This window comes from Dipteris shenzhenensis, chromosome 8 (assembly GCF_047967505.1).
Source record: "Dipteris shenzhenensis isolate YYH24624 ecotype China chromosome 8, Dip_SZ_1.0, whole genome shotgun sequence".
NCBI classification, from domain to species: domain Eukaryota; kingdom Viridiplantae; phylum Streptophyta; class Polypodiopsida; order Gleicheniales; family Dipteridaceae; genus Dipteris; species Dipteris shenzhenensis.
This window is the reverse complement of record NC_141603.1, coordinates 3,828,976-3,850,159: the sequence shown is the minus strand read 5'-3', so window position 1 is coordinate 3,850,159 and position 21,184 is coordinate 3,828,976. Positions and strand designations below refer to the sequence as shown.

General features: G+C 42.9%; 1 protein-coding gene across 3 annotated transcripts in view; it reads right to left on the bottom strand.

Annotated features, from left to right (window-relative positions):
• The window catches only part of LOC147898986 (alpha/beta-Hydrolases superfamily protein), a 34,792-nt gene that overhangs the window by 11,988 nt on the left and 1,620 nt on the right, over positions 1-21,184 (bottom strand). For all 3 annotated transcript variants that reach the window (XM_087377945.1, XM_087377946.1, XM_087377947.1), the window contains exons 2-6: positions 17,494-17,776; positions 16,895-17,080; positions 16,553-16,714; positions 15,869-16,429; positions 154-3,092 (exon numbers count right to left, since the gene is read on the bottom strand). In XM_087377945.1, the coding sequence (XP_087234071.1) occupies positions 154-3,092; positions 15,869-16,429; positions 16,553-16,714; positions 16,895-17,080; positions 17,494-17,776 (4,131 nt within the window). The remainder of the gene's footprint in view (positions 1-153; positions 3,093-15,868; positions 16,430-16,552; positions 16,715-16,894; positions 17,081-17,493; positions 17,777-21,184) is intronic.

The window sequence follows — 21,184 nt, the reverse complement described above, 5'->3', positions numbered from 1 at the left end:
CAATGGATAAAATATCTCCACATTTAAATAAACAACACTTAGATTCTTTAAGAAATTACACTACCCAGTCCAATTGAAATCTAGGTCATATTCAAATAGTGAACTACTGTCTTTTCCTATTAAAAAAACCATGTTATATGATAAAGAAGTTACCTCTCATGATCCACGCCGCCATCTTCCTTGGTGGGAACTACAGGAGCAGCAACAGACATAGCTTTTTCAGCAAAACTACTGACAATGCTCATTTTGCTGTCAACAATTTCTGTATCATCATCTATTTCATCCAAAGATTTTTTATCTACATTGATGACATCAGAACCGACTCTATCATCAATTCCTTGCTCAACAGTGGATGAATTCGTGATGCTTGCCCTCTGACCTGCAAAGACAGCAGTAGCACCTGTGGCAGCTGCCACTGCATCCATCATCCAGTTGTTGACAGGACATGCCTCTTCCTTTGATCCATTTTCTTTCCCACCCGTATCTTCATCAAGGTCATCACTACTCCTTACAACTCCCATTTTTCCTAAAAGCAAATTACCATCCACTTTTGATACTTGATTGCTAGAATCCCTCCTTGTTAAAGCAGACTTTTGCATCACCAAGGGGCCTTTATGTGTTTCACATGTTTGATTATGTATTTCACGAGTCCACGTTGAGCTTTTATCACTGCTACCTGGGAAGTGGTGTAGGTCTTGCCTATTGGAGGTCTCTTGTCTGTTTATCCCCCTTACGGGTTGGTTGTTCTGCACATCATCTGAAATTACAAGTTTTAAAGGGCTCAAGGCTGCTAAAACCACACCAACAAGTACACCAGCTGGCATAATCCTAGCCAACACAGTTGTGTCACTATAGACACGGTTTACTGCACAAACAATGGCATCGGCATATAGCACCTCAGTATCGCCACTTTCTTGTACACAAGACTCTCCAGCATTACCCCCATGACCATTTTCCTCTTCAACATCATTTATTTCTTGATAGCATCTCGACCTGTCCAATTCTGATGTTTCAGCCACGGCAAATGCAACCCTTGTTATCTCGTCACCCACCTCTATCCCAAAGGTCTCTAGACCAGCATCTCCCAACCTTCTGAGTAACTCAAGCTCAAGGGCATCAATAATTAGTTCTTGAATTTTATTTCTTGACCAAATTGTACTTTTGCATCTACTCTGCTTCTGTTCATCCACCTTGATCAGGGAGCCATCGTGTAGAAACTCTGGGTCCTCATCATGATCTTTACAGACATCATCAACAAGCCTATGAATCTCATCAATTTTCAATTCATCATCTAATATGACGTATGCTGGTTCAATCACGTGATCAATTTCATCTTCTGTAGGTGTCCCAAGGTTATGCTTGACTTTGTCACTCATCGATTCTAACTTGCCACCAAGTATTTCTTTTCTTTTCCTTCCCCATTGCATGTTGTCCTTGTCACTTGATTTGGGATCACTATCGCTGTTGAAACGTGCAGTTGAGTCAAAGGCACTGCTGATGAACTTCCATATGTTTTCATCTTCAAAGTATTCCATAGCAACGTCATCATCACCATCTTGATTTGGGCTTCGAGAAATTTGATCTTTTCCCAGTGCAGAGTTTCCTGAAGGAATGTTTGCAGACATCTTTTGATTCTCCTTCACCTCTGTTTGTTTCAAATCATGATTTTCATGTCGAGTCCTATCGATATTGATAATAGCTTTATCATGATTGCTATTCACGTTTCGATCTGCAGATCTTTCTCCCAGTTGGTCATCCCAGTCTTCGGTAGCTGTACCTGTAATCTCTGGGATGCCTGTTCTATTATTAAGTTCTAGAGAATTTACAAATGCTATGCCTTTCTGGAAGGCTGCACCACCATTGGATCTAGTTTTATTTGATGTACCAGTTTCATCATCACTTGAGCTTGAACTGCACTTTGGAAGCTCATTGGTAGAACACACAGCAGCATCTCTTCCATTAGTATTCACTTGCTTTATTGGCTCTTCTTTGCAACCACTCTCTTCTGTAATTGAACCCTGAAGCTCCTTATCATTTCGTGGGAGACCTGGAAGCTGGTCTTTCTCATGCTGTTCCTTCTCCAGCTGTTCTATCACATTTTCAATAACCCCAAAAACATTGGCCACAGCCATCTGTGTTGAGTCATCTACACCTGTCAGTGCCTCAAAAGCTCGCTGCATATCTAAGGATGGCGAAGGAGTAGTATATTGTGAGGAATTTTGAGAAAAAGAAGCCTCCTCCGGTTTTGCTCCTATACCTCTTTTGTTTTGGTCTTCTTGACTAGTAGCAGATGCCGTAAAAACTTCATTCTTCTTCTCTGCACCAATCAATTCATGTCCTGCTTCCTTTGTCTGCTGTGCAGCACCAGAATTCTCTTGCCGTTGACTTTGTCCATCTGTTTTCCCTTCCTGAGTCAAATTTTGTCCATCTATTTTCCCTTCCTGAGTGATCTTATTATCAAGGGACATCGTGTCCATTGTTTCTTTTATGAACTCTCTTTCTTTTTGATGCTCCATCTTTCTGTTGTCAGGATTTTTTTCTTGCTGTATTTCCTTGTTCTGGGGTTGGCCTTGAGCTTCACTGTCCAACTCTTCGGGAACTTCTGAGTTCCTTTTGGGTGGTTCTGCTGTGGAAGATGTGTCACCTTGGGATACTACTGCAGGATCTGGTCTTACACAATCCTCATTAGATTCAAGCTGGCTCACATCAGCGATCTCTTGTGTATGATGCTTAGCTTCAGTGCTTTGGGCAGACACCTCAGATTGATTATCAAGGGAGTTAGCATTCTCCACTGGTGCATTCAAACTTTCTGAACCTAGATCAGACTGTGGTAATTCATTGACTCTAGCTGTGGCGGGATTTGACAATTTGCTTTGTACTATCAAACTCAGCTTTTCCTGAATTTTCTGTGTCATTCCTTCAGGTATCTTCGGTGCAGGCATGTTCTTCCCAAATCCTGCAAGCTTCAGGCTCATACCCTTAGCTTGCACAGCTGCAGAAACCGATGTCACCATCTTTTCTCGTACTTCTTCTGGACAAGCTTCTTGCAACGCAGTGACTATTGTCTCTCCTCTTTCAACTGCATCTAGAACCTGCAATAAGAAAGGACTACATGTAAATGGGCTTCTCAAATTAAAAGCATGCAATCTCCTTTAAATTAATGTTTCTATTATGATTTACACTACAAAGTATAACAAGTAGGTGTGCTAACAATTGAATCTTGATGTATAACTATATCACCTGAAATAGCAGAATGACACAGACGTATTAACGAATTGCTCTGATGTCTGGGATTCCCACTGATAGTTGCCCTATCCAAAATTCTCTTATAAGTAGCACAAGATCAAGTGAATCATGATTTCCAGCAGCACCTAAAACATTTCAGCTGAGGCACTTGCTGTGTCTGCTTTCTTCTAAATATTTCTCAATCCAATTGGCCAACCTTCAGCAAGACCCCAGCAGGTCCTTTCTGTTTACATATGTAAAGATCTTTTAGGATGTACCCTTTGTGCATCCGACTCTCTCAGCCCTTCTGTTTTGAGTTCAAAAGGTCGTGCAAGTTCTCGTGTATGCTCTAGTCAACTTAGTTCTGATGGATTTTACAGTTCTAGTAGGCCTATCTTCTAGCTTCAAGTAACATAAAGATGGTCATTACTGTAGGATTGAATGAAAGAGAGAGTGCAGGTAGCAAAGAGTTGCACGAGTCTTAGCCGTCACGTCAACTAGGATTATGAAAATAGAGAGTACAAGGTACTTGTACCTAGACCTAGGACTAAGTGTCCTAGGTGTCACATAGGACTAAGTGTCCTATGTGGCCTAAAAGGCACTAACACTACAAGTGCCTATATTTATGCCTACAAGGCACATACCATGGCCTATAGGGCATCACTAGAACCACCAGGAGATGGCCTACAAACCCCCCTCCATGGGATGGGCTGAAGTACTCTAGAAACGTCTCAAAATACCTGGTATTTTCTGGTCATGGTGGCACATGTTCATCCAAAAGGATATAGCAGCCTATGAATGTACAAGGGATGTCACAGATGATGTAACAAAGGGAACCAAGTGTAAAGCCTGTCGGAAGACTTCGAACTTGGGACGAGGAAGTGCCTTTGTAAACATATCTGCTATGTTGTCCTCTGTGGGAAGATAGGACAACTCTATGTCTCTTGCTAACAACCGCTCCCGAACATAATGATAGTGAACTTCAATATGCTTGGTACACGCATGAAACACTGGGTTACGCACAATGGCCAAAGCACTCTGGCTGTCAGTGTAGACAATAGTGGAGGATGTCTCGCGAATACCAAGATCTGTAAGTAACTGTCGAAGCCAAGCACACTCTATTGTAGCGGTGAAAGCTGCCATGTACTCAGCCTCACAGCTAGATGTGGCAACTGTTGGTTGCTTCGTACTGACCCAAGAGATACATGAATTGCCAAGCAAAAAACAATTGCCAGTATGTGACACTCTGGTGTCAGAACATCCTGCCCAGTCACTATCCGTGTAAGCATGCATGGTAAGTGATCCCTAATCACCATAGAAGAGGGCTAAATCCTGAATGCCTCTGAAGATATCTGAAGACTCTCTTCACTGCCTGCCAATGCTGTGAACTGGGCATGTGCACGAATCTGCTGAGCTGAGATACTGCATACTGTAAGTCAGGTCTGGTGACATAAATAAATAAGGCATCCAACAGCCTGCTGATAAAGAGTGATATCACATGGTGGGCTCCCATCATGAGCTGAGAATTTGAAGCCAGGGTCCACTGGAGTAGAGATTGGCTTGCAATCCTCAAACTGAAAACGATCAAGCAGCTGTCCAATATACTTGGACTGAGACATCATGATACCCCCCTCAACATGAGCAAACTGAATGCCCAAATAATAGTGGAGCTGTCCCATGTTCGACATTTCAAAAACCTGCTGCAAATCAACCTTGAAAGCTGCAATTTACTGAGTATCTGGGCCCGTGATGAGCATATCATCCACATATAAAATCAGCACTAAAAAATCAGATCCACTCCCGCGGACATAAAGAGTGTGTTCTATGGGGCTATTCTAAAAACCAAGGGATAGTAAGTGTGCATGAATTTTGGCATACCATGCCCTCGGTGCCTGCTTCAAACCATAAAGGGCTTTTCTAAACCGGCATACCTTATTTTCAGAATTAACAACCTCAAAGCCAGGAGGTTGTGTGACATATACTTCTTCCTGCAGATCCCCATGAATCCATCCGCGCTCTTTGCTGTCAAAAGCATCTTTATGGCACAGAGGCTCTTCATTGCAAGCTGTAGCAAGGAGTGTAAACTCAAGAAAGTGACCATGCTGTCTATTCCCTGATCTTGTCCGGGCAGCAAAAGGCTGATCTTGTTTGCTGTCCCTCAATGTATCAAGAAGCCATCTGGGAACTTGCCTTTGCTATCTATTGACAGCTCTTTCTTCAATGACTGCATCATGAATAGTGGGATCATTTTGTGCTAGAAGAGAAACCTGCAAATCAGCATGGGGTAGTGGCTGATTATTGCTTGGTGGAGGGCCTACAGGAGGCTCATGTTGTTGGTCAAAGTCCTCTTCTAAGGAAGGCAGAGGTAACCAAGATTCAAAGGCATCAAACATGTCAACATCTGGCTTAGCTTTGCAGTCCACAAGAGGAGAAGCTGAATGTTCAACAAAGATTACATCTCTACTGACAATAATCTTCCCAGTATTTGGTTGGTATAACCGATACCCTTTGCTCTCCTAGCTGTGACCAATAAATATGCATTTGATTGCCTTGTCATCAAGCTTATGTCTTAGCTGAGATGGTACATGAACATATGCAAGAGACCCAAAAACTCTCATGTGTGAAAGTGAAGGCTTCCTACCTTTCCATGCTTCATAAGGTGATTGCACAACCAGCCCATTTTGGAGCCTTTGCATCTTGGGTCTTCTATGTCACGTGCCCTCCTAGTGATTTGGACCACATCCTCTACCTTCTGCGTGAGGCACCCCAGTTACATTACTTCCTCAGCACAGTACAGGTTGTGTTCCACGAGACACGAAGATACCCAAAACCCGATATTCCTCAAGAGTTTGCTGTCCATTTTTGGAGAGAATTTTACCCCTCACCTTCGGCATCTCCAGGGTACTCTCCATCTCCTTCAGCTCCCAGATATCCTCCTCTACAGGTTGTACCTTCTCCAAGACAGTATTTACACTCCGAAGGCACTCCTCCTGCATATCCTCCACTTCCGACGGCAGCTCCTTATCCCTTCTCAGATCCGTGGACTCTGCTACCTACTCCTGTCCTCTCACGAGCAGTAACACCACTTTCGGCATCAACAGTGTTCCCTCAGACAGGACCTCCTTTACCAGACTTCCACGGGTGGTTTCATCCTGCCTCGCCTGCCCCCTCTAACATGAGCAACCTCAGGGAGCAGCCCGAATCCTCTTCCAGGAATGGTACAAACTAGAGCGCAAGCTCGCGCTTTTCTCACAGGGATCTCCGATATGTCGCAACGCTCGCGTGAAGCCTCTCCAGAGATCAAAGAATCAAGTCCAAAAAAGACCCCTGAAGTCAACGTACAAGGCGAATCACTATTGCAACTTCAAATATCCCAGCTTCAGGACAGCATCTCCGACTTGGTCCAGAAAGTTCAACAACTTCAAGATTCTCGAAGTACCACACATACAAAGGATGACGTGACGCAACCATACGACTATGCGGATTCATTCCCACCAGAGGTAGAAAACACTGAACTACGTGCCCTCTACCGTTTACTTCAAGCTTCCAAAACTAAAAGACTTGACATCAAACTTCGGGAAGCCTACACTGGTCAACGCAATCGCCGAACAGTTGACCAATGGCTCGCAAAAATGCGCATGTATTTTGACACTGTTGACCTCACTGAAGGCAAAAAGATCGCCTTGGCAGCCTCCCTCCTGAAGGATACAGCTTTTCTATGGTGGCAAAGACGCTTAAAGGACAACAAAAGTGTGTTAACATGGGAACGTTTTGAACACGTGCTCCGTAAGCAGTTTATACCTGCCAATGCGGACTTCCAAGCACGTTCAAAACTCCGACAGTTGGAGCAAACGGGTTCTCTGTCTTCCTATATCTCTCAGTTCACCACATTGGTGCTGGAGATTGATGGTTTAACTAAGGATGATCGCCTTCATGCTTTCATCTCAGGCCTAAATCCCTCGTTACGCATTGATGTCCTTAAAGCAAACATCACCACCACAGATGGCGCTATTGCTTACGCAGAGCGCATTACAGATTTCCAAAACACAGGGAAGCAGAGTGCTAATCGCACACAGAACTCTCCTCTGGCCAAAGGTGCTCGCCCTCAAGATAACACCAGGTTTCGAAAAAACTTCGGTAATCAAGGTCAGCGACAATCTCAAGATCCCCAGAAGCCTCAGAAATCATTTGCTGGATTCCAACAGAAGCACTCCTCCAAGGATCGCGCTTCTTCTTCACAAAGTCATTTCCGACATCCCCAACATAAAGGTGCGGCCACTGACAAGAAGAACAGCTCCAGCACAAAAGGACTTTATACCATCTGTACAGGCGACCATAGATGGTTCGATTGTCCCAAGCGACCAAAGCAAAATTCCAATATGGAACCTAGCACTTCCCAAAGAGAAGATGCTACCTCAGCACAAGACAAGAAAGGCAAAGCTGTTCGAATGGCAAATACCATCCACCTGAGCCTTGCCAGCAATCCCGAACCTTCACTGGCCACTCAAGTACTTTGTGTTCAAGGATCGATTCGTGGAACAACGGTCACTATCCTCATCGACAGTGGCTGCTCTCATAATTTCCTAGCTAGTTCTATGGTCGACAAACTTCGGTTGACCACCAGTCCTAGTCTCATGGACTATCAGATTGAACTCGCAAATGGAACTACTTTCTTGTGCAACACCAGGATCAAAAACTTGTCTTTTCGCATCCAACATTATACGGACAAGTTGAGCTTTGACATCATGCCTCTTTCTCGGTACGATGTCATACTTGGACAACAGCGGCTCTACGACTATGATCCATCAATCAGTTTTCGCAGCCATACTATCCAGTTTGTCCACCAGGGAAAACTTATTGAGTTAACTAGTTCTAGGGACTCTCCTTCAACCCCAGTTGCCTCTGCCCTACAAGTAAAGAAGTGGGTTCGTAAACGTCAAGTAAAGACTTCACTTCTGTTGGTTACGGCACAACCAACCTTTTTTCCAGCCTTACCTGGATATTTTTCCACAGGAATTGCCAAAGTAGTTACCACCTCGACGACCAGTGGATCACCCAATCGAACTTATTCCCGGCAGTAGTCCACCGTCGAAACCTCCTTATCGGCGGGTTTCTTACACTCAAAATGAAGAAATCCAAAGACAAGTCACCGAACTACTCGACAAAGGTCATATTCAGCCCAGTCGCAGCCCTTTCGGATCTCCTGTACTACTTGTGGACAAAAAGAATAAGTCAATGCGCCTCTGCATCGACTATCGATCCCTCAACAAGCTCACTATCAAAAATAAGTATCCATTGCCTTGCATCGATGACCTCTTCGATCAACTTCTACATGCAACACAATTCTCAAAGATTGATCTTCGTTCAGGTTATCATCAAATTCGCATCCGAGAAGGCGATGAGTACAAGACAGCTTTTTGAACAAAGTATGGACACTATGAATGTTTGGTCATGCCTTTTGGGTTAAACAATGCCCCGGCCACATTCATGACACTCATGAACGACATCTTCAGGCCTTTCCTCGATAAGTTCGTCATCGTTTACCTTGATGACATCCTCGTTTTCAGCAGATCCTTACTTGAGCACAAACAACATCTTCACCAAGTTTTTGAAGTTCTCCGCGCAAATTCTCTCTACATCAACATTGAGAAGAGTGAGTTCTTCAAAACCCAACTCGAATATTTGGGACATGTTATTTCAGCTCAAGGCATCTCTGTGGATCCCAAGAAGGTCGAGGTAATCCGAAACCGGCCTACTCCTAAGAATGTTCAGTGGCAAACTTCTACCATACAAAGGTCTATCAGTTTTCCGAAATCGCAGCTCCTATGTCCGAATTATTGAAAAGCACAGCAATTTTTCAGTGGCTTCCCGAAACAGAGTATAGTTTCCAACAACTCAAGCAAGCACTCACTACCACACCAATTATGGCTATTGCTGACCCAAACCTTCCATTTATGGTTATTGCTTTTGACAGCCATAAACATTCTGATATCCAAACCCAATACCCGGTTTATGATAAGGAGTTTCTTGCTGTTGTACATGCTTATCGCTCTTGGAAACATTATCTCATGGGAGCCGACTCTGTGGTCAAGACAGACCATCACTCTTTAAAGTATATCTTTACTCAGCCAGTCATGAACGCTCGACAAGCACGCTGGGTTGAGTTTCTCGCCAACTTTCACATGACCATTGAGTACATTCCAGGACTACGCAATGTAGTTGCAGATGCTCTCAGTAGGTTACCTCTAGCATCAGCTATGGTAATCTCTACATTATCTGTGGATGTTCCGAATTCATTCAAAGGAAAGTATTTCAATGATAAAGACTTCGGCACCGCAGTACAAGTTCTTTCAAAAGATCAACCTTCGACTTCCGAACAGAAGATTTTCTCTTCCTATTCTTATACGAACGACCTTCTGTATTATCAAGATCGCGTCTGTGTACCACATGACAAGGATGTTCGACGTCTTTTGTTAAAAGAGCATCATGTGTTCCTTATGCTGCCCCTCCAGGCATCAACAAGACTTATCGGTTACTCAGTGCAACATACTACTAGCCTCAGATGAAAAGCGACGTCATCAAAATGGTTACATCCTGCTTATCTTGTCAACAAATGAAAGCAAGCCGAGGACTTCCAACAAGACTTCTTCAGCCTCTTCCAGTTCCAACTGAAAGGTGGGAAAGTATTTCCATGGATTTCATTACAACACTACCACGATCCTCCAGAGGTAACACTCAGATTATGGTAATTGTTGATCGATTGTCCAAAATGGCACACTTTGTTGCTTGCAAAAGCAGTGCACAGGCTCCGGACATAGCCAAACTCTTCATACAACACATCTTCTGACACCATGGATTGCCCAAGAATATCATATCCGACAGAGATCCTAAGTTTACCAGTCACTTTTGGATTTCACTGTTCGAATCTTTAGTTACAACTCTATTGTTCACTTCAGCCTACCACCCAGAATCAGATGGCCAGACTGAAAGAGTCAACCAAGTTCTGGAAGAAATGCTTCGACATTATATTCAGTCATGCCTAGCAGCTTGGGAAGAGTATCTACCACTCCTTGAGTTTGCTTATAATAACTCTTTCCATAGTGCCATCAGCATGACTCCATTCCAAGCACCTTATGGACACACTCCGATTGTACCAACAAATTTTGTACTTCAACATCGAGTGGCCCTAGCTGATCAACTGGTTCAAGAAATGCAAGACATTCTACTGCAAGTCAGGTATCATATGCGAAACGCGCAAGAGCGGTATCAACGGTCTGCCAACAAACATAGACGTCACCTGGAATTTGACACCAGTGACATGGTGCTATTATTTGTAGCCCCACATCGCTATAAGACGGTTAAGTCTGTGTTTCCTAAGTTGCGACCAAGATACTATGGACCTTTCCGGATCGTCAAGAAAAATTCACCTTTAAGTTACAAATTGGAATTACCACCATCATGGGGTAAAATCCATCCAACATTTCATATTTCTTGGCTAAAGACGTACATTCCAGGCGATAAAGCAGTTCCTTCTACATGTGATTATGTCCCAGAAATCGAAGACGATTATGTTCTCCTTATTCCTGCGCGTATTCTGGACCATCGACAGCAAGAGACTCGACATCGACTTATCACGGAATTCCTTGTTCTTTGGCGAGATCTGGACGACTCCGATGCTACTTGGCAATCTGATGAAGACTTACAGCAGTACCCTGACATTTTACAGCAATATTTTCAGAATTTACCGTGATATTTTCTACATCGGTTCATTATCTCCACCAGGGTCTTCTTTTGAGTGGGAGGGGATGTCACGATCTGTGACGTATTCCTTTCTCTATTTCTAGACTTATGGATGGTTTGATGAATGGACACTTGTGGAAGGGTATGCCCTTTCGACGAGACACTTCCTATGAGGCACAACCCTTGCCCTTTCGACGGGACACTTCCTATGAGGCACAACCCTTCACAAGAGACTCTAATGAAGAGACATTTCTATTGTAATGTAACCTCTCATCAAGGGTCACACCCTTCACAAGGGGTACACACCTCTTCACGCACACACACTTTGGAGTACACACCTTTTCATGTGTGACTCTTCACTCTCTATATAAGAGAGGCCCAATTGTATGGATGACATAACGGATACCCTACAGACATTCAAGCAATACAATTATTCCTTGTTCTCTGCTATTTCAGTCTCCTTTCTGTTCCTTAGCACATTTCTAAATATAGTAAATCTAGGATTTCCTACACCTTTGACATATGCTCTCCCCCCCTATCTGTGTTGAGGGTGACAAACTTGCATCCTGATTCATTTCAACCATATTCAGCCATCTCTGAAAGCATAAGAAAACTTCAGATTTTAAAGGATATATCCAGCAATATCTCGTGAAATCATCAATGAGAGTCATGAAATACTTGTACCCCCCAATGGCATTTGTCCTCATTGGGCCACAGACATCACTGTGCACTAGCTGCAATTTCCTTTGTGAGAGTTTTGGACAATTCTTTTGAAAAGGAAATCGATGCATCTTACCCAAAAGACAACCCTCACACACATGTTTGGAAACTGTGTGAGTTTGAGGTACATCATTTGCCATCTGCTGTGAATGTAGCTTTGCAAGAGCTCTATAATTGAGATGACCCATTCTCTCATGCCAAAGATGAGTTTCAGCAAGCTGTGAATCTGAAATTGCAAATGCTTCAATAGAAAGTGCAGCTGAGTGGTGATCAAGGTGATAAAGTCCAGAGTGCCAGTGAGAACTATGGCATTGTCATCACGAAGATCATAAACTAGGCATCTGTAGCCATCAAAAATCACTCTGAAACCTGAAGTAGCAATTGCTGAAATTGAAATCAAGTTGACTTCAATTCCAGGCACAAAAAGAACATTTGTCAGAGTGACAGGATGGCTTGAAATGGATGTAAGCTGCACATCTCCAATTCCTTTTACAGCATATGAAGCATTATTAGCACATGTGACAGTCCCCCCTCGAGGTGCATCAGCTAAAGAATGAAACAACTGTCTGCAAGATGTGACATGCTTGGAAGCACCACTATCAAAGTACCAGGACTGAGCATCATTAGCAGTAAAGAATGCATCAGCTTTGGAGGGATCAAATGAGCAATGGACAGCCCATGCCCAATCATCCTGAAGAGCATGTGCATGTGAAGCATCTTCTGGCTCATGGGATTCAATAGCATGAGAGGCATTAACTGTCAATCCTGCTTTCTTTTTCTCCGAAGCAATGCGCTTTCTGCATTCTGAAATGTCATGTCCAGGCTTGCGACAATAGTTGCATCTTTTCTTCTTTGACTTATCTGCTGTATTTTTAGATGCATGGGAGAAATTGCAGCTGCTATGCGCAGATTTTGGCTTGCCCATAGGCTTGGAAGCCTTGCCTCTTCCTGTCTACTGTGAAGCAAATGCCCTGTATGCTAAGGTTCCCCACAATTATTGTCTATCATCATCAATGGCATGTGCAATTTTCTCCTTGGCAAAAACCCTCTAATGATACTTTTGTGGGTCCGCTTATTATTGGAACTGTCTTCATTGATCGGAATATGTTTGGGATCCTTCACGCTAACTAGGCTTCTGAATGCAATTTCACTGATGTTAAGTATGCATGGCTTCATGCCCTTGCAAGGTTGGTGCTTGAGTTTCAAAATTTACTTGCTCAACCCATGTATTTTCTAGCCTTGCTCATAAGGCGTAAGACGTACGCTGCCCTCCATTCTTGCTCCTACTACACGATATCTTCTTCATCCAAGAATAATCAATTCATTCATAGGACACAATTGTCAATTCAAGCATTTTTTTCCAGTTTCACTTGTAGATCAATGTAAAACTTCATGATAGCCTAGTAATGCTTTGCTCTATGTCTCAAGGTCAATGACCCTAAGTCCCTCCCATGCCCGCCAAGTCACCCACTACATGAATGGAGGCTCCCCTACAATTAAGTGAACTCAAGGTCTCAGCAATAATTGTGGCCTCAGATGGGAAAAAGGAGCTAGTCCCAATTGCCCCGCTCTAACGATGAGATTTAGAGACGGAGTGTCACCTAACTTGTCTTCCACAATATCACAAGAAATGTTTCATCTGTTTTGTGGTTTCGTTGTTTCGATAGGTTTTGTTTCGTTTCATTTCGTGTTCTCAGACGAAACAAGGTTAGTGGCAAATAAGATATGTTGCACTCAAGTTTAGAGTGAACAAATAGAAATACAAGTCAAGGCACCTAAAAAGGAAATTAAAAATACCAACACATTCTTTAAGTCTATTTCAAGCTTTCAATCTCAATTCTTAAGTTTCAACTTTAGATAAGTCAATCTTTATGGATTCAAAAGCATGTGGATTCTAGAATGTAGATATATGAACATTGAATATAGATATATGAATATTGAATCATTGAAAAAACAGAAGAAAAATGTCTTAAAAATTTTCACGATTTGGGCGAAGCATCGTTTCATGCATAGTGTTTCCTTGTTTCGAAATGTTTCGTGACGAAACGTTTCGTCACGTTTCGACAAGATTAAATGTGTTTTTGGGTGATTACAGTCTTCTACCAACTTTTGATTTTCGAAATTACATCCAACAACCCAAAAACCAATCCATAGTAGAAGACTAGTGACGTGCTGCTAGAAAAGGCCTCTTTGTTGCCTACATGACATGGGCATTACATTGAGGACTTGATTTCAAACACCCAGACTCTGAGCCCAATTGAGACTTCGTGGCTCCAAGACCTAGGTATGAGGATGAGGTCATATCAGCAGTAATGATGTTATGTGAGAGGGTCCCAAGCAAGGTTCAGCACCAGACAAGTACGAGGAGGTGCGTACTAGCAAGAAACAAGGCAGTCTACTTTTCCCCGCCCTATTTTAGATCTATATTGATGCATTGGCACCATTCATTAACGATTTGGGTGTGAAGTGATGTTGCTAATACATACCACTATCCTTATCTTGCTGTATGCAGAAGATATAGCATTGATCTTACACAATGGAGAGCTTACAAAGGCATTTGGAAGCATTATGGGCTTTTGTGATAGTCATGATATGAAGGTCAACCTTGGCAAAACCAAGGCCATCATCTTCAACATTGATGATAGTATAGTCGAATCCATCATGAAACATTGACCTTGGCAAGACAGCATATGGGGATCGTCTGATCATGCATGTACTTGGGATGTAACTCTGGGCAGATGACGCAGTATTAATCTTAGACACAATAGAGGACTTACAAATGGATTTGGAGGCACTACAGGCTATTTGCAAATTCATGGTATGACAATGAACCTTGGCAAAACCAAGGCCATCATCTTCAACATTGACAAGTGGGGATTACCAGGACATCCCTTTACTTGGGATGTAAGTCCTAAGTTCATGAAACTGGTTGCGTAGGGCATGACCAACTAGAGGACAAGCATCCTTAGCTAGCTTGGAGAGGCAGTGGTTCCAGGCACACTTCCAAACAAATTCAAATGAAATCCCTGTTTGGTTTATTGCTCATTTGTTGAAAGTGCTAGCAAAGTTTGTAGCAAGACCTACACACAAACATCTCCTTCTAGACCATCACCATGGTCAGTCAAAGGCAGGTAGACATAGGCGACCATGAATGCCATTTCCTCATCGATGTACATCGCAATAGAGGGAGATCAGGGATCTTGGCATGCACATGTGATCAGATGGTTTCACTCTCAAGGAACGTCCACAAAATCACAAAAGATAATCTATGGCAAATCTACATCTATCAGGCCTACGTCTCCTAAACAGGATGACTCAGCAGGAGGATGGCATTCTACAAAAAAAAAAATTCAATCAACTAAGAATGGATTCATTCAAAACTGGGGCACCTATGGACTAACCTCTCACACCAGTCTCAATCACTGTAGGATACGTCATTTCCGTGACTCCACCAAGAGAAGATGCTGTGCACATTATGGCACATGCCAGAGGATGACATGCTGCTGACATGCCACAACAACTATAAGATCCAAGGCTGCTACCATTGTCTCTATGCCTAGGGCTTCACAACATGAGACATGACACTGAATGCCAGGGAAACGTAGTGTATCCCAATTCCCTGTTTGTCTTGGAGGTCATCAGATATGGGGATAGACTCATGAGAGTAGCGACCAGTGATATCAAAGGATCAAAGGCTTCAGGGATTTAGGAGCTTCATTGCCCTTGATCATACAAGGGCTACCGAGCTAGCAGCATCATGTTGACAAGCCACATCAAGATGCCCAACCAAATGAGACTAGCAGAACATGCCAAAGCTGATCTCTAACTTGCCTCAAGAACACCAGACCACCAAATGGATCCTAGAGGGGTGCACATAGTGCTTATCTCAGTATCGGAGCCCATGGAGAGGATGGAAAGATCTATGTAGCCTCGGTCTCCTGTCAAAGTCCACAGTTGCATGAAAATAGAGCTTATATGTTTGGAGGTGAAAAGATTACTAGGAAGAATGTGCCAAAAGTGCACGAAGGGAAAGACACTCAAAGGACTGTAAAATGGCAATGCAACATTCACTGTATTTCCTTAAGATCCCTCAAGTCACCAGCCAAACTATCTTCCCAGTTCCCTTCAGTCCTCCCTCACAATAGTCATGCCTTGACAAAGCTAGCACAAAAGAATTCCTGACCTGTTCTTTCTGCTCGTCTGACAGAGTCCCTGGCATGGTAACATCAAGAACTTTCATCACACTTTCTGCTGCCTGCCGTGCTTGACCTGTTTCTGTCTCAGAATCATCTTCACTCTTTCCAGTAGGAGCTTCCCCATTTCCCTGCTCAGAAGGTCGTTTCTTGGAATTCAAATCAGAACGATTAGAAACATCATGTTCTTCTATGATAGAAACTTGAGGTACTGCTTTTATCTTCCCGAGATCATCGACATGCTCTGATGGTTCACCCATACTCTTGCCCTCATTTTTCTCGAACTGCTGACTGGTAGCCTGATCACTGCCCCAAGATTTCAAATCCATGGTGAGATTCCGACTATAAGGCATATTCTTTCCATAGTTGCTACCTTTACTAATTCCCAAAGAAGGATTCCTTTTCGTAGCTCCCAATGACTCAGTATTTTGAGGACTCGGCAGGTGTTGACCCAACAGACTCCACTCTTTCGGAGGCTTCAAAGTCACATCAATATTTTGTAACAGAGGATGACGTCCTTTCAAAAAAGCCAGCTCGACTCCTGCAAGCCACTGTGTTCAAACATACGTGATCCCACCATTGAAATCTGTCAACATTAAAGCCAAATCTGCTTGGACACCTGTCAACAATGAAATGGCTATTGTACTGGAAAAATGCTTTTGCAATCAGCACACCTCAATGATTAACGACTCACAAAATCCTCCTGCAGCTGTTTCAAAACATGATTCATTCTTTGAGTCATAGTCTCTTGAAAGAGACAAAATCAATGTAGTAAATGGATTCTCTTCAAATACTCGGCGAGGAATTGAGAATGTTCTGGCAACATTATCATCTTTCTGCCAACATAATGACTGAGATCAGTCAGTTTGTTTTCTTAGCCCAAAAGCAGAATCATACAACATACAGTAAAAGAATAAACATATAGTAATGTAATCTGATTTCTGTAAATAGAATCAAAATGCATTTAAATGATCTACCAATTCAATTCAAATGTTCCTTCTGGAAAAATTGCTTGCCTGAATACAAAGCAAGGGTATTTTGACTTTATCAATCCATAATCTGCTGCTTGCACTTTCATAAAAAGCCTCCAACGTATCAAAACCATGTGATATCCTAGATATTGCTGCATCAAAATCCCTTACGGACCTTGCTGACAAGCCTTTTTGAATGTCAAATCCTTTCCTCCTACCCTCAAAAACCATCTGGAATAAGAATATCGAGAGAGAAAATTCTTTCAGCACATGAATGAAGACTTAAATTTATGTGTGATAAACCATGCTAAAGCTATTACAGTTGAATTTAAGTGTTCAAGTGAAACATCAACCTCATAAACACGCTGAGAATATGATATTTACGACAACCCAAGTACATATAATGAGTTGGTTATCTTAATTTTATCGTGATTTCTCTAATCTATCTAAATTAGAATTTAACGTAGGTATTGACAACTTGACACTGCTATCCCCTAAGCTAGGCGCCCACACAGAAGTTCAATTCAGAATAATGGATCAGGAAGGACAAAGATGTGACTGCAGGCACAGTATGCTACCTAATAATGGAGACCCTAGATGCAGCGAGACAATCCTGAATAATTAATAAAGCAATGCAACAAAACCTGATTAGATTTCAAGATCTGCACAAATCCATTTCTCATTTCTTGATCAGATGATGGACCCTGACCATGCCGAAAAAAGTTAGTTGATTCATCCATGTCAAAAGGATTCCCTATGCAAACAGCTGCAGTGAGGGGTGTGGCTGCTGCTTCTTCACCAAGATACTTGACCAGCATATTTGCTCCATATCCCCAACCAACTCCCATTATAGTAGCCCAAGGTCTTGATTTGATTACAAAATGCACAGCTGAACGTATATCATCACTGTCTCCTGCAGTAAACAACCTAAACCATACAGAATTTTAGAAACCTGTAAGAGATAGCAAGGCTTTGTAACAGGTAACAAAACATGGGTCACAGGGTAGAAAATTAAAATTGCATATTTGAACATCTTAAATCAATCTTACATCCTAATACGCACTCCACAATTGCACCTCTAGGTGCGATAAATGAGATGGGTTCCATTAGTACCCCACTTGGCATATTTTGTGTGTTATCCAAGAAAGTAAGCTGTCCATGTTTGTTAGGTCGTCCCTAGAGCTTCTTCTGGATGGACGTAAGATCAGGGAGCAGAAATATGAATGGCTCAGCTTGCAGACTATTGATGAGTTTTCCTATGGTTAAGGAATCTCACATATAGCTGTTATGGAGAAATATCTCTAACCAAGATGCAAGGCTCAGCTTGCAGACTAATTGCCCTGCACCTCATCCTGCTGCAGCCGACTGAGGGAGGGGCTGGGGCTATATATAGGCCCCCCTCCCTGCCTTCCATTTCATCTTAGTGTGGAGTCTGTTGAGCAGCCCTTGAGCAGTTCTTTATAGCAGAGGTTTTCACCACAGCTTGAAGGTTTTCCCTGAGATCACTTGCACTTTCTCTCATATCTCTCTCTCCTTTCTTATTAGGTGTATGAGGTTGGCTCTCTCTATCTCTTCAATCCCGTTCGTTTCCACTGCAATTCTCACAGCTACATGTGAGTGGTCATGTATATTAAGCGAGAGGGAAATACCTTTGGTATGGTGTAGCACGGGCAAAGGAAAAATAATGATTAATATGCCACACCATTACCTCCAGTAGTCAAATGTTGTACAATGTGATCCATTGACTAGCCCTTTATTTCATTGAATGTGCTGAAGTGTACAGCTCCTTTGGGTAAGAATATCAATGGCAGGAAAGTTTCCTTTCTTCCCTTTCATGAGATATTTTGCCTCGTACATGAGCACGAATTAGGGAGCTGCAAGTATCAATCATGCCAAGCCTTCCTACTTTGCCCTTTTTTTATCGTGGCCAACTGCACAAGTCTCCGATCTTCCTAGAGTCTAGCCGAGGACTCTAGGCATGCTCCATAAACTTCATGGAAATACTGCACTCTTGGACTCATTAACATGTACGTGCCCAAGTTGACTCGAATGGCATGACAACTTCTTGCCCATATGCTAGTTGGAAAGGGGCGTGCTTAGTTTTGGCCTTGTAAGCAATCTGGAGACTAGCAAGCCCAAAGTGCTTTCAGCAGCCCTCAATCTGTTATGGATTTTCATTGAATTTTTTTAGCCCCAACCCATACAAGACCTTCTTTGTGCTCTCAGCTTTGTCATTTTCCCTTAAATAATATGCACATGACTGGTCATAGAAGATTATATACCCTCCATGAATGCTTTTGAGGGCCTCATACATGAAACAACCCAACCATTTTCAAGTGGCATTTGACCCTAGTGGAGACAACTCCAAGCCACGGGTGAAGCTAGCAGCTCGCCTCCGAGTCCACCGTGGGAGCCTCGCCAGCCTCAAGGTCAGAACGTGTGTCCCATACCACATGCTCTTTCCCCTAGCTACCACTCCTAGGCCAATAAGTCTACGTCTAGAGGAGGCTCCAACTCATCAGATCCTGCAGAATCCTTGGCTCATACTTATTGGCCTAGACTGGCTATGTTTAGCAGTTAGCCCTAACTTCTAGGCTTGATGCATAAAGTAGTTTTACTTTTCTTTTTTGTAATTACCTTTGCTAATTCTAGTATAGACATGCTCTTCTTAGACCAGCCCAATCCATGGGATCTAGACATCATCCATCCTAGCTTCGAACCCTAGGTTAAATCCAAGGTTAGATCCAAGATCATAGGTTACCCTAGCCTTGACCCTAGACAGTCCAATCTTCCTTAGGCCCTAGTTAGTCCAGTTATGGACATAACATTCTCTACCCCTTGAAGCTTAGGAATGAAACACGAGAAGCAACCAAAATTTTCCCTTTAGAGAGAATTACTTGGACACATACCTCTTGCATTATTGCCAACAAAGTCATTCAAAACTACTTGCATGACACTTGTGAAGTGCTCATGGAAGATCTAGGTTTCATCCATTGAAATTGTCCATAGAGAAGTAGAGGGAGTGTCCAGCCACATTTTCGAGCACCTTGTGAATGAATGGCACACGGAACCCGTCCTTCGAAGTGGCTTCTTCTTGTTCTTTTCCTTGGGCATGATCAATATAAGCAGAAACCATTCTAAGCAATGGGTACTACAAGACCCACCTTCTCCATCTTGATCAATTCTTTTTTGACTACTTGGCATAGTTGGGATTCATTCGGTCCGGTGGCTCTTGTACTCGCGTCACATTGGGCTTGAGGGGGATGGACTCCAATGACCTCAAGTACTCCGACTAAGTCTTCATAAGAGTCAAGACTAAGCAAACATGTATGTTAACTCGTCGATAGAGACTTTAAATGTTTTGGAATTCTGAGGCATCGCCCGAACCTAGTTGCTAATGTTGAGTTCTCAAGATTTCCTAGGTTCAGCTCTCAAAGGATGTCTCTGCCATATGTTTCAAGCTCCTAGAGCCGATCACCCTTCCTTCGTACGGATCTACATCTTCTGCCTTTAGTACTTCTTGGGGGTTCCTCCAATAGTGTCACTGGATTTGGAACTCCGTGGTGAGGGTCCTTCAAGAAACAAAATTGGCTCTAGGACAACCTCAGTAAGCTCCACCATGTTGACCTCCAAATTGCCAGTATAATTAGCCGGTCTACACACGAGGATTCTCTTTAAAAATTGCATTGCACTACTCCATTTGGTCCAATAGATTTTGAATCCACCTCTTGTACAACTTAAGCACTCCATTGTTGCTCACCGTAGCATATGCTCAAAGCATCTTCTTAACTCCGCCAAGTCTTTGAAACATTTTCACAACATCTCTACCATGCCTTGGAAGCAAGGCACCACTATATTGTGATCTTTCCATCTTCTTGACCGCAAAATTCATCATGAAAATTAAGCCATTACTTGCCCTAGAGCGCCCTTGACCAACTAGAGCTCGCACCATCCAATAATCAGCTAGTCTGAGCACAAGGGGAAAAGGATCAATAATGGAATGGCATCTATGTTGATTCGGGAAGGGCGTATAATTGATGCATAGAAATCAACAAAGGATCAATATGGAATGGCATCTATGTTGATTCGGGAAGGGCGCATACAGACTGTATGGACTTGTGTGCAGAAGGCTCAATGATGCCAAGGACTATGTGTTTAGCTTGAAATGTATGTTGCTGCTCCCTTGGTGAGATATGTAGGGACAACAGTGTGGACACCACCACGTGGCTAGCCCATAAACCCTTCAAGCGCATCTCAGCACTCTTCTTCTGGTTCCCAAGTGGGGTCATAGTTAACAGTAATAGGGATGCATGAGTAGTATGAATATTTCTGTAG